This window comes from Pseudochaenichthys georgianus, chromosome 5 (genome assembly GCF_902827115.2).
Source record: "Pseudochaenichthys georgianus chromosome 5, fPseGeo1.2, whole genome shotgun sequence".
Classification (NCBI taxonomy): Eukaryota; Metazoa; Chordata; class Actinopteri; order Perciformes; family Channichthyidae; genus Pseudochaenichthys; species Pseudochaenichthys georgianus.
The window spans coordinates 4760436-4777317 of NC_047507.1; the positions used below are offsets into that span (position 1 = coordinate 4760436).

At 42.3% G+C, this 16882-nt stretch overlaps 1 protein-coding gene across 1 annotated transcript in view; it reads left to right on the forward strand.

The window, feature by feature from the left end:
• The window catches only part of cntn3b (contactin 3b), a 69345-nt gene that overhangs the window by 21477 nt on the left and 30986 nt on the right, over positions 1-16882 (forward strand). Inside the window, exons 4-7 of the mRNA XM_034083944.2 lie at positions 5169-5344; positions 11111-11209; positions 14906-15109; positions 16585-16687. Coding sequence (XP_033939835.1) covers positions 5169-5344; positions 11111-11209; positions 14906-15109; positions 16585-16687 — 582 coding nt within the window. The remainder of the gene's footprint in view (positions 1-5168; positions 5345-11110; positions 11210-14905; positions 15110-16584; positions 16688-16882) is intronic.

Below are 16882 nucleotides of genomic sequence, written 5' to 3' on the forward strand. Positions count from 1 at the left end.
CAAAAAAATATGTTGCTTCACAATTTTACGACACATTTTAATTTTTTTTTCTTGCAAAATTATCTTTTAAATTGACAAACATCATATCTGTAATTCGTTGCACAATTCAAACGGGATCGAAAGATAATCTTTCTCTCTCCAATGACTTCAATACATGATTTTTTCCAAAATAAGGTCCCATGGAGGTCCCCCGGAAGGGGAGGGACTTCGCCTCTCTATAGTATTACAGATAATTGAATATTTACTCGTCAATTTTACAACAGTTGAAAGCCATTAATTAGAACAACATTATGTTCTGTTTTGGAAAATCCCTCTGTAGCATAGGGCTGCTCGATTATGACAAATCATAATCTCGATTATCACGATTATTAGAAACGATTATCCATTTACATTGAAAACATCCATTTATTTAAAAAAAATTGTTTAACAGTATGTTTTGAACAGTTGATTACCCTGAACCTTAAAGGTGGGGTAGGTAAGTTTGAGAAACCGGCTCGAGATCGCTAGAATTTGAAAATACACAACCGGAGAAAATCTGCCACTTCCTCACAGAGCCCCTCCTCCAACACACACGAACGCGCATATGACCAATGAGGGCACGAGATAAGTTTGTGCCCCGATGGAAGGCTGACAGACAGGTAGGCAGGTAAAAAGTACAACCAATCCGTTTAGCCGGGCCGTTGTACTTTTTACAGTATTACGGCTTCTACAGATGACATTTTTTTAATGGATTTTTTGTCAAAGCACTTCAGATATTCATCGCTATCGGGATGTTAAGAGCATTCCATGGAATATAACAAAAAGTGTATCTCGAGCCGGTTTCTCAAACTTACCTTCCCCACCTTTAAGTATATAATTCAACTGAAAAACCAAAAAATAAATAAAAAATCGTTTTGTTTCGATTATGTTGTTTTCATAGTCGTTGCAAGCCAAATCGTAATTGCGATTAAAATACGATTAATTGAGCAGCCCTACTGTAGCATTACACTTTAATTCATTAGACTCCTTTAAATAAACAGTATTTACGACCTATAAACATTTACTTGACTTGATGGTTTACTGCTTCATAATTAACATGTATTTAATCACAGGTGACTCACTCATGCTGTTGGCTTATTCATAAGGAGGTCATTCACAAAGTAGGGCTGCAGAATAAATCACCATGCTGTGTTTTGATGGCGGAAAAACATTTCAAACTGTTTGAAGAGGAACCGGCAAATTTGAACATATGCTCACAATTCAAACAGACTGCCAAAAGGCCGTAAAATAACACACCATTGAGAAGGCTGCGTTTCTCACTCATGTTTCTGTTTGGTCCCTTCGGTATAAAGGATTACAGCCAGCTGCATTTCTAAAGACGCTTTGTTCTGAGCAGTGCGTTGTGCTGATGTGTCTTCATGTTTGCTGAGTGCAAAGGCTCACATCTCTTCACACACCTGTCAATGTCACAAAGTGGGAAATTACTAGAGCGGATTTATTTTGTTTGTTCTCAACTTGCTGGTAACGACAAGCAGTGACATGGCTGCCATTCAAATGCCAACATGGTTATTTGAATTGTGTAGATTACATAGGGTAAATATAGCTATTACCAGGACGTTTCTCCATTGAATTACTTACATTAAGACAATTGTGTTACAAGTTTAATTAAATTGTATGCATATTAGACATTATATTATGTGCTAATTTGCATTCATTTGCCAAAATAATAAATCTGATCATTGGATAAAGCCAGGTTCAAATGTCTTGTTTCATTTTGTTGACATGGAAACAAAGGTTTTTACAGAGGGAATTTGGGATAGTGTTAGGATGTTTTTTATCACTCCATAAAACTGAAAATACTCAACAGCCATAAATACAACATCTATTTCTGTATTTTTGGGAATAAATCAGGCCATGAATGAACAACTCCCTCTGTAAAAACAACTCCAGAATATAGAACGTAATGCAATTGGGGTGTGTTGTATGTACTGTGTAAGTGATGAAAAGTGGAGATTTCTGACTCAGCCTGTGATAAAAACAGCCTCTAAAGATATGTACAGTTAAATAATAATTGTTGGTGTATAATATTTTCTAAAATGTTATTTAAAAAAAGCTTAATGAGGCATTATACATGGCTAACTTCGGGTACATTTAGGAGAAATCTGAAGACACCAGTCGACAAAGTTGGTGAAATATAAACTTACATGTGTATTTTGGTTGTTTTCTTTTCACTAGTGTGAACGAGTTCATGTTAGGGATGCCCAAACTCTCAAAAGGATATGTTTTAGCCTGTAGTAGGGGGCGGTGGCGGTGAAGTCGATAGGGAGTTGGCTTGGCAACTGGAAGGTCACCAGTTCAAGTCCCAGCAAGACCAGGTGCTACCGAGGTGTCCCTGAGCAAGGCACCGTTCCCCACACTGCTCCCCGGGCGCCGTTCAAAATGGCAGCACACTGCTCCTAACACTAGGATGGGTCAAATGCAGAGAAACAATTTCCCCACGAGGATTAATAAAAGTCCATCTTAATCTTAGTGGTGCACTAACCCTAACCCTAACCCATCCTCAAATGCTATATGGTTAGCATTAATGCTAACCATATAGCATTGGAGGATGAAACCCTCTTTATTGGTCACACATGTTCATGCAAATATCACACACAGTGAAATGTAGTCCCTGCTTTTAACCCATCCTAGTACTAGGAGCATAAGCCGCTGTTGCACATGGTTCCCCTGTCCTCTAATAGCAGGTGTTTCTGCAGACAGAGGAGGGAGGTGGTCTACTGATTGCGTCCGTGGTGCAGAGACACCATCACACCCCACCAGCTGTCTACACCAATGCTGTGTGATCTATACAGGCTGCCCACCTTCCTCTCCCATTAGGCTCAATCATGCTGGGTGGCTGGAAGTCTAACTAGCTTCCCATCCCTTTCCATTTAACCTCCTCCTCTCTCACACACAATAATCCCCCCTGTTAGCACTGAGTGAGGAAACAGGCAAGAGTACAATGCCTTAAAATGTAATCTTCAAGTTGATGTTTTAATACAAATGTTTTCGTTTGTATTTCTTAGAAACACGAGAAGTAGTTAGTAATATTGTCATTGGAACAGTGAGAGTGCAATCAGTCAGATTTGGCGGTGAATTTTAGATGAATAATGCAAGCTATGAGATGAAAGACAGCTTCATCTGTTGTAGTCTGTCAGGGCGAGCCATGGCGGGCTTTATGACGGCATGAAGTATCATTCTAACAGCCTGTTAGTTTGCCCGGGAGAGGAAGAAATGATATTGATTTTTTGTTTCTTTATCGTTGGAAATGTCATTTTGCAGTCCTGTCACAAAGGCACATACAGTATTCTTTCAAAAAAGCTTTAAGCAACTTGAAAGGTTGTTTGTATCTGACTCAATGGTCTGAGATAAAGTTCTGTTACCTCCATGTGTGTACATATCACTCCGTTTGCAACACAATGAAATATGTTGCTGCCAAGCCGACAGACTGTAGATTTCAGTGAATAATGTATAAAGTGTTTCCATTGTTCAGCAGGAACATTATTCAAGTGTTTTGTCTCTGTTGGTCGCTTGTGATTAATAGTCGTCACTTTCTGAACGGCGCTCGCATGACAAAGTGTCTTGTGACCTTTCCGTGAAGGAAATGGTCTGTCGAAGACGCAATATGAAGGTGTCAGAAAGCAATAAGTCGGAAACACAAAAGCACAAACATGAACTAATTAGAAAGCACTCAGAGAGCACATAACTCTGCCGAGGCTTCACAGTCCTTCAGATTTGAAATTTGAATTCAACAAAATGCTAAGGGTTTCTTAATATGGATCTGATCTGCATCAACATTTGCATACACATATACAATCATTGGATGCAATTGACTTCTGTTTTCCTTTTTTATTCAAAGAGCAGGAATGTATGAATAGATTTAGGGACTTATGCTCGTTGCTCTGTGAGGCTGTACTTTGGCAAACTTGTGCCTTGAGCTAAAAGCTAGCGCCCTCATGCTAACATCCTCATAGTGGAAACGCAAACATGCTGATTTGTTGTGGATACCGTATGTTGTTTACCTTGTTAACAAATTTTGTGTTTAAGCTTTACATATTAAAATGTTTTCCTTCACTACATTTACGCAGCTACAATCATCACTTTTCATATAAAGATTTTGCCAGCGCCCCTTTGACTAGATCGCAAATAATTGTAATTTAAGGATTTGAGGACCTTTTTAAATTAAAATAATAACACTACCTTAACTCAAGTTATATTTTGAATGGTTTGGGAATCCCTAAAGATGTTCATCCTGAGCGGGACATACATGTTTGTACTGATTTTCCTTTATGCAGTTACAGATGTAGCACTCCAGATCAGACTCAAATGGGTGTGTCCCAGTCAAAAGCCCAGCGGATGCCAGTGGCTGGGGGTGTTGCCAAATTGTACACTAAAAACTACAAATCTGAATCTCATGGTTGCCCCTGCAGATCTTAGGAACTGATAATTGAAACATTTGAAATACTGTTATGGTGCTAAGTGAAAAAGATAACCAAAGTCATTAGAAAGTACCTTTTGAACACTATTGCTATCTGAACCAAACGGCATGGTAACCCATCCAACAGTTGCTAAGATATTTCCGATCGACAGTGCGATGCCTTCAGGGTGTCTACAAAAAGCAACCATTTTGAAAAAGCTTCTTCTCACTAAACGATGACACATTATTTTGTTAAAAAACAAAAACACTAAATTAGCCCATAATGTGTCGATGGAATCTGTTTGCACATATTCTACTAGCAGAAATACAAACGGGACAAAAAACATGACGTCGCAAGTGAATGTAAATAACATTGAGATGAAATAAAAACCGACTTCACCATGTGAGTGGGAGAAAAGGGAATATTCACCAACGCAGATTTGCTCAGTTTTGGTATTTTTCCTACATTAGTAAAAAACAAAATACTTCAATGGATGGAAACGTTAAACAGGGAGATACAGCTGTTCACAATATCGATACATTTAGTTTTTGTCCTAACCTGCTTTAAGGGACACATACTACATTCAGATTTCCCCAATACAGGAACCCTCTCTTATTACTGACCTTTTATCTTCTCAGCAGGATTTGACCGATTGAATCGATCTCTGTGATAAACACCGTGAGTGTGCATCTCCAGGGGGCTCAGCGACTGATTGTGTTTGCGTTTTTCCAGATGGTCACTAAACGGAACACTCATTGATCTGGGGAATGACTACCGGCGTCACATGTCTGGGGGCAGCCTGATCATTAGCAACCTGGACAAGAACCAAGACATCGGGGTATACCAGTGCACGGCCTTCAACACGTGGGGGTCCATCCTCAGCCGCAGAGCCAGCCTGCACTTTGCATGTAAGTCATCTTTTAACATGTTTCTTGGCTCGACATGTAAGGACATCCTGGCGTCTCTTTGTATCTGCTGACATGTGTTGTTACCCAGGCTTTTTGAAAAGATATTTTTCGTTTACTATTCCAATTTCTCATTTAGCCTGAGAATAGATGTTTCATGTTAATCGAATGATATGTCAGAATCAACAACGCGCGTCTGACTGCCTCCATTGATTCTCATTAGTGGGTCCAACTCTGACAGCATCTATGCTTGATCCAATATTCACTCATATTTTGCCAAGTGATACACCAGCGAGCTCCTGTTATCTAGACTTTAAAGGAGACAAACTCAAATAATGCTCGAGAAGTGTTTGCATCTCTGTAATCACATCCACCTCGCCATGAATAATGTATACAGCAGATTTTGAGTGGATCAGAAAGGCTGTGTGCTGCCCTGTCAGCCTGCTGCTCCAAATACAAAGGGCCTGGTGGAGAGAGATGCTGTGGAGCTCCTCCCTATCACACTGTACAAGCACATCTCGTCTCTTGAACAGGCCTGCTGACTATTGATCATGTCCCAAGGAAAGAGAGCATTAACTTCCTCTCAGGAGATGGACAGCCATTACCCCTATAGCTAGTAATGAATCTCACTTGTGGGACTGGGTGAGGAGCAGAGCTGCTTGACATTTATTGTCTTGCCTAATGCGCAGTGAGGGAGGTCTAGAAGATCAGCATGGTTGATACTCTGCTTTTCTGTGTAATGAGGCCATGCCCGAACATAGAAATGTCATGCCTTTTGCTGCTTTGTTTGCCTTCAAAGTTCAACTGCTTCAACTGTACGCTCACATTTCTTATGACAGCTAACTATAAAAAAATGCGAAATATTGCTTAGAATGAAAGACAAAATTGCATTTGCTACCAAAAACAGATACCTGCATATAAATGACAATATTAATCGGAAGCACAGTCCACACATTGATGTTAAAACTAAAGAGAAATAACTAACTTGCATTTCAGTCAATGCGGTTTGTATCTTTTCTCTCTAAACAAACCGGGTTTCCTGCATTGCACCAATGATGTGAAGATCATAATCTTAGCCCTGGGAAAATCAGGTGTCATATCAACTAGTGTTTCAACATTTAAATATGATGTGGAAAAATGCTTTGAGGCCAAAGGGGACTGTTTGTGTAGTACCATGATTAGCCACTTGGGTTGTTAGTTTCAACGCAGTTTGGAGCTCTCTCAAAAGGCGCATTCACACTGCGGTACTTTTCCCACAAAGGTTCATGCGAACTTAGTTCATGATCGCGTTCACACCAAAAAGAGCCGGTACTAAAATTAGTTAATGCGAACCTTTGTACCCGCTCGAAAGTCCCTGCTAGAGAGCAGGGACTTTCGAGCGGCTCTTATTTGAGAAAAGAGCTATATTTCTGATTGGCTGGGCGGATTGCAAACCACGCCCCGTAAAACTCCCAAAAAGTTTTGTGAAGCCGCCATTTTATTATCCTCGCATTAGCATTATTAGCATTAGCATTAGCCCAGCGCAGAAACGCAGAGAGACTAACTTATGGCAACACAAAATAAAACATGGGAGCGGTGGAGATGAGGAGGTGTCGGCGTTCTGGCGATTTACTCGGAAGGCTTCAGTAGAAGCTGCTGGGAGTCCCAGCAGCTTCTACTGAAGCCAGTCCCCAACTCCGGGGACTTCCGGCCGGGGACTTTGGGCGGCAGTATACGCCGTGAAGTGGTTTGCGGCCTACCAGTAAACCCAAAGCAGAAGAAGAAGAAGTGACGTCAGCGGCTTCATTTTCCTAATCCACCCCCAGGGACTTATTCCGGTGTGAACGCGATCTGTACTTAGTTCATGAGGACTAAAGAGTTCGCATGAACTAAGTTCGCATGAACCTTTGTGGGAAAAGTACCGCAGTGTGAACGCGCCTAATGAGACAAAGTGTAGGATTATGCGGGAACTTGCAGTTGCAGATTGAAACCAACTGAATACTCCCTCACACCCCTCACTTTACAAGTCTGTGATAAAGAGCTGCTCATTAAGAAACACATTATAATGCCTATTCTTATCATTTCAAGCACTTTAGAGAACTTCAGTGGCCTTAAGGTGACATAAAAAAACAAACAAGTTAATCAAGCCTTATCTCGAGCCAGTGCACATTTAAGGTAACTAGTGTTACACTTGTCTCTCGCCGGGGCAAACCTGCAACATAACGACACAGCAGCTGATTGAGTACGCAGTTAACCTCAGCTCAATAAAGCACTCGATGGCTTGGCTCTCATCAGTGTCATCTCCAGCCACAGTTGGCAGTTTAGTGTTTACACCTCGAACAGCACCAAACAACATACTGATACAGTAACTAACTTACCAGCCAGATATTTGAAGAATTGAAGAGATGGTGGAGACCAAATTTAGAGCTAAAACACTTTCTTATTAGACTTAGATTTGTGATATTAAGCAACAGCGTGCAAACACCATTGCTGTTGTGTTAACAGGTTTGATCTGCTGCTAATTTGTTGCCAAACTAATTATAAATGACTATTCAACCCGTCTGTTGGCTTGTCTGCAATCTGATAGGAGAGCTGACCACAACGTGTTATTGTAATGATGTTGTCCATTTAACAATTCTCAGCAATTACTTCTTTTTTTTTAACGATAGGAACAAAAGCCACCGATGCAACACCAAAAGCCCCAGGTTTAATCAACCGTGTATACAGTATAGCAGTGACCACCAACTGGCGGCCCGCGGGCCACATCCGGCCCGCCAGACATTCTCATCCGGCCCGCACGACGGGGGTGACTGTGGCGTTAGCTGAGTGGTTACTGCTTTCGCCTCCCACCCATTTTTTGTTTACAATGTCGTGAGTAAGGTGCAGTACCGGAGTCCAACAGAGAGGCAGCAGCTGCGGGACAGTAGACTGCGTACTGCGAAACCTTCCCTGCCTTCAAGAAGAAGTGACCCTTCGTTGTGAAGAGTCTGCTTTGTGCGCTCCGCGCAGCAGTAGCCCCGCTGCGACGGAGTCCAACAGAGAGGCAGGAGCTGCGGGACAGTAGCCTAGAAGCAGGGTTGGGTTGTAACCATAGACTGGTTGTAACGTAATACATGTAACGGCGTTACGCAGAATTTAAAAATCAAGTAGGCTAACTGCATTCAGCTGGCGTTACATTTCAAAAACGAGTAATCTGATTACAGTTACTTTCATAAACCTGAAGTGAATACATTTTGGAATACTTATTGGAGTTATTGGTGGAAAAGCTTCCTCACAAAATGTAATATTCATTACCGGCAGAACTGTGTGCACAAGCACAGCGCTGCAGCATGTCTGTGAGCGAGAGAGAGATGCAGCGTGTCTGTGAGGCCCCGCCCCCGCACGCAGAGAGAGAGAGAGAGAGAGAGAGAGAGAGATGCAGCGTGTCTGTGAGGCCCCGCCCCCGCACGCAGTGAGAGAGAGAGATGCAGCGTGTCTGTGAGGCCCCGCCCCCGCACGCAGTGAGAGAGAGAGAGAGATGCAGCGTGTCTGTGAGGCCCGCCCCCGCACGCAGAGAGAGAGAGAGAGAGATGCAGCGTGTCTGTGAGGCCCGCCCCCGCACGCAGTGAGAGAGAGAGAGAGATGCAGCGTGTCTGTGAGGCCCTGCCCCCGCACGCAGTGAGAGAGAGAGAGAGATGCAGCGTGTCTGTGAGGCCCGCCCCCGCACGCAGTGAGAGAGAGAGAGAGATGCAGCATGTCTGTGAGGCCCCGCCCCCGCACGCAGTGAGAGAGAGAGAGAGATGCAGCGTGTCTGTGAGGCCCCGCCCCCGCACGCAGTGAGAGAGAGATCTCTTTTAAAATATATTGAAAGTTAGAAACGGAGATGGTTAGATAAAATGTGCAAGATAACGTTTATGTAGCATTTCTTTATTGTCGAAATGATGACATTTCATAACGGGATGAAATCAAAGTGAATGGCCTGCTGCTGCTGAATGCATGGGGCAAGTGACTGGAACACGTTTTAAAAGTTATTACATCGTTTCAGATAATAAATTAAAGGTCCGCAGTACCTGAGTGTGCTCCACTAGCATTGTGGACGATATAAAAATCACTGGCCCGCGATTGTGTCTATTGGATACATTTTGGCCCTTGGACAAACGTAGTTGGTGATCCCTGCAGTATAGGGTTGAAACATACATACACTGTACACACATACATGTACAGCAGGTAAAAGTACCTTTGTTCAAGAACACTGCTGGACACAATATATACAAGGGAATGTCCACACAGTGACGCCATTGCCCAGACCAATTATCTTCCAGCTGTAATGGCTGCTCTCTGTATTCTCGAGGCCAGTCGTTCTTTCGTGGCAAAGACGGATTCTGCTTCCAAAGGAATCACCGCAGCTACAGTGGGTTTGGCCTCTCACCGTGACGGTGTGCGGTCAGTTCACTCCACTAACGCCCATTATTCTTCTGCTCAGAGGCCAGAGCAGACGGAAGTGTATCCCCTCCAGGTCTGAGCCCAGCTGCATCTCCGAACCTCTTCAGTACCGTTTGGCACACTATTGGGAAAGTGGTCATCCTTTCCTTGTCCACAAAGTCATTTTCAGTCGCTCTTTGATTCACCTCCCGCTGCTTCCAAGTCCTGTTATAATTATCAACTGCTGGTCTGCCTCGTTGCTGTTTTTCTCTCACTTCAGCTTCTTCGAATCATAAACGTCTTTGGGAGATGGACTCCGTATATTTACTAAGGCAGCCCGGTGAGATCAGACGGACGTTGCCTGTGTGGGTATTTTGAAGTGGGCCGGCTCATCCTGTGGCCTCCTTGGTCTCCTGCCGTGACTTGGCTCTGTTTGAATCCACTGCGGTCATCGGAGAGCTGCTCATTAATCTTACCAACACTCTGTCCCACTTCCCTCCATAATCTTCCTCCTCCTAATTTCCCTTATCGGTCACACTGACTTTCTTTTGTTTGTGTTTGGAAGGCTCACTCTCGGCTGTTAGCCAGAGGGTGCAGACAGAGTACAGAGCGGACTGCGGTAGCTTCCCTCCATCAGTCATGAAGCCAGGGGTAGTTTATCATCCCAGGCTTTGGGTTGCGTCTGCCAGCAACCGCTCATTCATTTGCACGGGGATGGATTGTGCTGAGAGTATTGATGGTGGGGCTAATGCTTTTAAGTGCGAGATTACACCACATTTAATAATGATGTTACTTATTGCTGCTGGCACTGCTAACCGTCGTTTGTCATGCAGACTCCCCGGTGTGTTCTCAGTCCAAAACGCCCTCCCCCTCCCAACTGCTTATTTTATCTGATTCACTGTGCTATGTTGTGGTGGTGCAGAGTAAACATCACAACGTCAGGTCAGCAGGGGCGCCGCCAGGGATGTTGGGCCCCATGAAAAGATATCACATTGGTTACTTAAACATTTTTTTCTTAATGTTCTAAAATAGTCCTGTCAGTCACGGGCCCTTAGAATCGTCCTAACTTTTCACCCCCCACTGCGCCCCTGCAAGTCAGTCTATTTCATCAGCACCCAAGATGACTTTGAAAGTGTCAAAGGCTGTCATGAGGTGTCTGGGGGCAATCAATCATGCCCTGTTAAAGCCCCGGTTCTCAACATGTAACATCAAAAAGAGAACTCAGTCAGTCAGTAAAGGGAATCTGGGAAAACGTATGTCTTATATCAGAGCTATATCCTTTTCAATGAAACTTGAGAATACAAACTTTCTACACTGTGGACTTTCTGGCTGTCTGACACCCTGCTTTTTCTCGGCTGCAGTCTAATTTCGATTTTATTTACTCATCAGATCTTGACAACTTCAAAACTCTCACAGTGAGGAACGCTGTGAACGTCCGCGAGGGCCAAGGAGTGGTTCTGTTATGTGGACCTCCTACATATGCTGGAGGTAAGTTGGTTTCTCTCTGGGGATGCAGCTTTTGTGCCCTTTTATCCTTAATCATGATTCATCGTTTCACATGGCAACCTTTGATCAGGGATTACTTCCTCACTCCTAACTAAATCTGTTTTAACACCCATTATAAGTACACATGCTGCCTATAATCTCCCCCTTATGTAATGTATACTGAACTACTGTGCAAATCCTTTCGTGGGTGTTTCTTTCCGTATCCTGTATTCGTCTTCATATGTGCTTATTGAGTTTCTGGCTGTGAGTTAGATGAGAAGATATCTATTTCAGATATATCCGTTAAATGGGTCATTCCAGAATTCAAGGACAATTTAGACACCAACATTTTTGAAAATGTAACCTTTTATTTTATAATTTGTTTATGTATTTCGGAAAAACAGATAATAAACCATCAACAAAAGTGATTTTCCCAGCTAAGGCATCAAATGTATATTTTCCAATGAAGAATTGCCCCTGTTACTCTAATTAAAGTAACAGGGTTGAAAATCAATGCTAATTTGAGCTTCAACCTCAGGAAGTATTGAAATGAAAGGAACTTTGAAATGAATATGCTTTATTCTGATAATATCAGTGACGGGGTTGAGTGGGTCAGAGTGCCACACTCTTTTAAGATTGTAAAAATATGAAAAATAAAAGAGAGGACTTAGTTTTGGTCTACCCATGGCACTAGCTGATGTCACTTCCACTGTGTCATCTGACTTGTATTGTCTTATTGTCTTTATTAGGATCCCCATTAGCACTAGCATGAGCATTGGCTATTCTTCCTGGGATCCTCACACACTCAAACATACATAAACATACATACAACAAAATTAAAACAAAACAAAACCGCTCATAATTTCATGCTATTTACAGTGAAATGAAGTGAAACTAAAATGGTCATCCAATTATCGCCATCCTAAGGCCAAACAAAAGTAAATACAAATAAGTGTACATAATAATATATGCATACATAGCCACAGTTCAAATTTACTTTGTAATAAACCATTTGAAATGTACTTGAGAATTTTCCTGAAGGATGTGAACCGGTAAAGAGTTCCAGCTGAGCATGGCTCTGGACTGTTTTCTGTCCCATATTTGATTTAGATTTGGGTAATACAAACCTTCTATTGTATGTCGTGTTTGATAGTTATGCTGTGCATATTGCGCTATAAACCTTTGTGATAATATATCTGGTGAGTGAGTCACTGTAATATTTCTGACAAAATGTAATACAATATAAGTTGACCTCTGTCTGACAGTTAACACACTTAACTTACAGTTGTTTCACTTCCTCTGCCAATCTAAAAAGGTTTGGGTAACAGGGTTGAACGCATGTTGAGGGACACGCCTTCTGTGCAAAATTACTGTTATTTAAAATATGTTTATGATTTAACAAATACCATTACAAGAGACATATATCAATAGAATAATACAGAGAAAAGTAAATAAAATCCCTATTTTAAATGTTATATTTGACTTGCAAGTTGGTCACCAAGAAGCGGGGACAAGAGAAACATGCCATTTTAGGCGGTGTTCGAGAGCTATTTGATCATTTAAATAATATTTTGAAACCACTTTTTCTACAACTTTATATACATTTTGTCTCAAGACAAGTATGTTTAACACAACAAGTGCATGTTTTAGCTTTTTGGGCATGGATTATTAGATTTCTTACATGGGGGATATGAAATGTCCTCCAATTCTGGAATGACCCAAATATCAAGCTACGGCCAGCAGCCAGTTAGCTTAGCTTAGCGTAGGCTGTCAATGTCTGCATACCAGTGTGTAGGCCTACTTCAACTTATTTTAAAACAAGATATGTATAGTTATCTCTAAAGTTACGTGAACAGCCTTATACCTATAGGCGAGATTAGCAACCTTCAGACAGAGCCCGGTAAACTGTTTCTGTAATTAGGAAGCTAAAGGCAGCAATGGGTTAGCTTAGCGTAGCCTGACAATATCTGCATACCATTGTGTGTACTACTTCCAGTTGAATAAGAGTGATTTTAAAATGATATATTTATAGTCTTTAAAGTTACACAAACAGCCTTTTCAAAGTAGAACCTGTTATTTTACATTTCGTTTTATTGTGTCGACGAGCGATAGGCGAGCTTAGCAACCTTCAGACAGAGCCCAGCTAGCTGTTTCTTGTTATGGGAAGCAAACCAGCTGCTGGCTGTATCCATATATTTAAGCACCTCAACACATTCAAAAACATTGTCTTATTGTTCAACTGAGAAGCTCAAAATGGATTCTTTAAATAAGAGGGCTGAATAGGAGATAAAGACGCAGAGTAGGTATGGACAATGGCTGCTGCCTAGCTTGTCTCCCTCTTGATACTGTAGCTTGCACATTGAAACAACCAATTCCTTCACAAGAGAACAGTTTAGCGCATAGCATTGTACAGCTGGTCTATGGGATAATGGGTCAGAGGACTCGGTGTGAAATAGAGTTTGACAGCCTTCCTCTGACATGGGCTTATATGCGGTTGGCTGCTGTAACCGTAGCGCTATTGTGTGTTTCTTAAATGTTCAGAAGTGAATGAAAAGTAGTGCAGTGCGAGCCCTTCTTCCTTCTCTCGCCCCGTCACTCCCCCTCTGAGTTTCCTCTCCCTCTCTTCCCATTCTCTGCATTTTTTCTCTCTTGTAAATTGAAGGCATGCATTTTTCTTCATAACCTTGAACTTCACTGTACCGTATCACCTCTTTAAAAAGAATCTGGTTTCTCAATCTGTTGACTCGGAATATCTTTGTTCCCCGGCCGCATTCATTATTGCATCACCCCCAACTGCTAAATTAAATACAATATTGTCACAAGCAATTGGGAAGTGCTCGTTTTCAGAGTTTTGTTTACTCCAAGGTCTTTTTAAGCACATGGGCCACTTTTGTTCTTCTGTTGCAGAAAAAGCCCCTGTGTCGTGTTTTCTTTTGACTTATCGCTTACAGTTGTATCACTGCTCATTACAGCCGCGTAGTTCAGATGGAGGTAATGCTGACTCCTAAGTTTGTGGGTCCTGCTTGCCTAATCAGAAGGAGCTTTGTATCTGCATCACCGCTCCCAGCTCGGACGCTCCATCCCATCCGAAGCCGTCCCTGGGGGGGGGGGGGGGGGAATGATTGACAGTCATTGCATTCACCTTTGACCCGGAGCCCCTCACCTCCCGAGTGGTAGATTACACTGAGCGTCTCCTGGCGCTTGCAGATCTGTGCCGTGTGCGCTTTTCAAAAGGACACAGTAATTCATCATGGCAGGTTCCTCTTTTCTTATGGCGGACCTGCAGCTTGTTAATGCGCATCACAGCATGTTCGTAATTCCATACGTCAATCCTTTCAACCCTCAATCCATCCGACTATTCGTTCGTGCCTCCCATGAACCAGCATGTCACTCGGGGAATGCAGGCCATGTGTCAGGGGAGGGCCGCTGACGCGCTGTAATCCATTTTGTTTCGCTTCCTTTCCTTGGGTCTCACATTGCTTCTGCACCGATAGATATTGCATTTGCCTTGCCTTGGTATCTCTTCCCAAGAACACATTGAGTGATATGCTAAAAAATGTAGGCCAAACTTGGGTATCTTCTTTCGGTTCAACTGTCCCAGCTATAGAGATCTAAAACTATGTGTGGTATCAGTTTTAAAAGAGCAATGCCAGCAGAAAACCTCAGCTCTCAGCTAAATTGTATTTCTTTCCATTCCAGAGCTGACATTTGCGTGGATCTTCAATGAATACCCGTACTTTGTCCAGCAAGACAGCAGGCGATTCATCTCTCAAGAGACCGGGAGTCTGTACATCGCTAAAGTGGAGACCTCAGACGTTGGCAACTACACCTGTGTGGTTAACAACACCGTCTCCAAGGAGAAGGTGCTCAGCTCTCCAACACCGCTGGTCCTCAGAAGCGATGGTAAATGACTTGAATATAAAGAATTATTTTAAAGGTGGGGTAGGTAAGTTTCAGAAACCGGCTCGAGATACACTTTTTGTTATATTCCATGGAATGCTCTTAACATCCCGATAGCAATGAATATCTGAAGTGCTTTGACGAAAAATCCATAAAAAAATGTCATCTGTAGAAGCCGTGGCGCTGTAAAAAGCACGACCAATCGATTGGATGGCCTACCTGCCTGTCAGCCTTCCATCGGGGCACAAACTGATCTCGTGCCCTCATTGGTCATGTGCGCGTTCGTGTGTGTTGGAGGAGGGGCTCTGTAAGGAAGTGGCAGATTTTCTCCGGTTGTGTATTTTCAAATTCTAGCGACCTCGAGCCGGTTTCTCAAACTTACCTACCCCACCTTTAAGATCTTAGAACAGGATACCATTTTAGAAGCTTCCTGGTTTCCGGTTGTTGTCCAAGTTGTATTGATCAATGAGCAGGCTTTGATTGAAAACAGGCAAACGGTTCATATTGAGGGCAAAACAGATGGAACACTGACTGACATGCAATATCTGAGCTTTTGCATCCGAGTGTATTTACAATTATTCAGCCTTTTATTAGCTTGACATGACTCGCCTTGTGTCGTAGACGCCATATTTCAACAGCACATCCATTCTGAACTTGCTTATCGGACTGCAAGAATTCAGCATTGAAACCCCCCCCTACAAAAACTCGGAGCTGAGGGGTTCAGATATTGCATTTTAATTTTAGTATATTTCCAATTGTGGGTCAAAAGAGTTCCATTATATTGTCAAGTAGCTGTGAGTGACGCCAAGGTTAAAATGGACTTTTTATTGTTTCGTTTTTACGGACCTCTAGGTCACAATTTATTATAATGGAACATTTAAATGGTGATTATATTTTATAAATTAAATGACAGGCCTGAATTGATGCACTAAACAAGATAAGATTGTACCAATCACAAAAGCTTCTTCTTTCAAATGGACAGAACAAAATGATATAATGGCAAACTAAAAGATAGCTACAGATCAGTATTTTATTTAACAGTGACGGTTATCAATATAGACGGCAAAATCAATGGTTTTTACTTTCATGAACATCAGCTTGAAATGGCTTTACTAATTCAGGAACCCTAACCGGAAAATAGTTCTCTCTTAAATTGTGATTTTAACATCGGTAGAGTTAATCGCTCAACCTGATGTATTACAGTTGTTGCTTTTAATATATGTCAACAACACGGTCGGACCTGCTTCTCTACCAGGCAAGTATTTTCCCTGATGTGTCCCTGAATCTTTTATAAGCCACCTCTGATTTCCCCGCTCTTCACCAGCCCTTGGGGGGGTCACTTTTGCTCCGCATGCATAACGACTTCTGTGTCAGCTGTCCCACGCGGTTACTGCTCTCGCTTTGATCCAACACGTGTATAATCTACGCCGTTAATCATTGATGTAAAAAGCTTGTCGTCTGTTGTCTCACTTTTGTAGGAGTAATGGGTGAATACGAACCCAAAATAGAAGTGCATTTCCCTGATTCGGTTCCAGCTGCGAAGGAATCGGTGGTGAAACTCGAATGCTTCGCTCTGGGGAAGTAAGTGAATCTCATTGTGTGTGCGACATAAGCTGTGGGCTCATTCATGCATGAATAAGCGCCACTCAAGAGGATTTAAGGATGCACAAGCGTAACATTACTCATTCTCAGATTCATCAATTCTTACGTGACACGGCAAGGGAGTAGACATCAAAGTTCCTTAAAGAGCTTCTTAATCAGAGCACTCACAGTTAG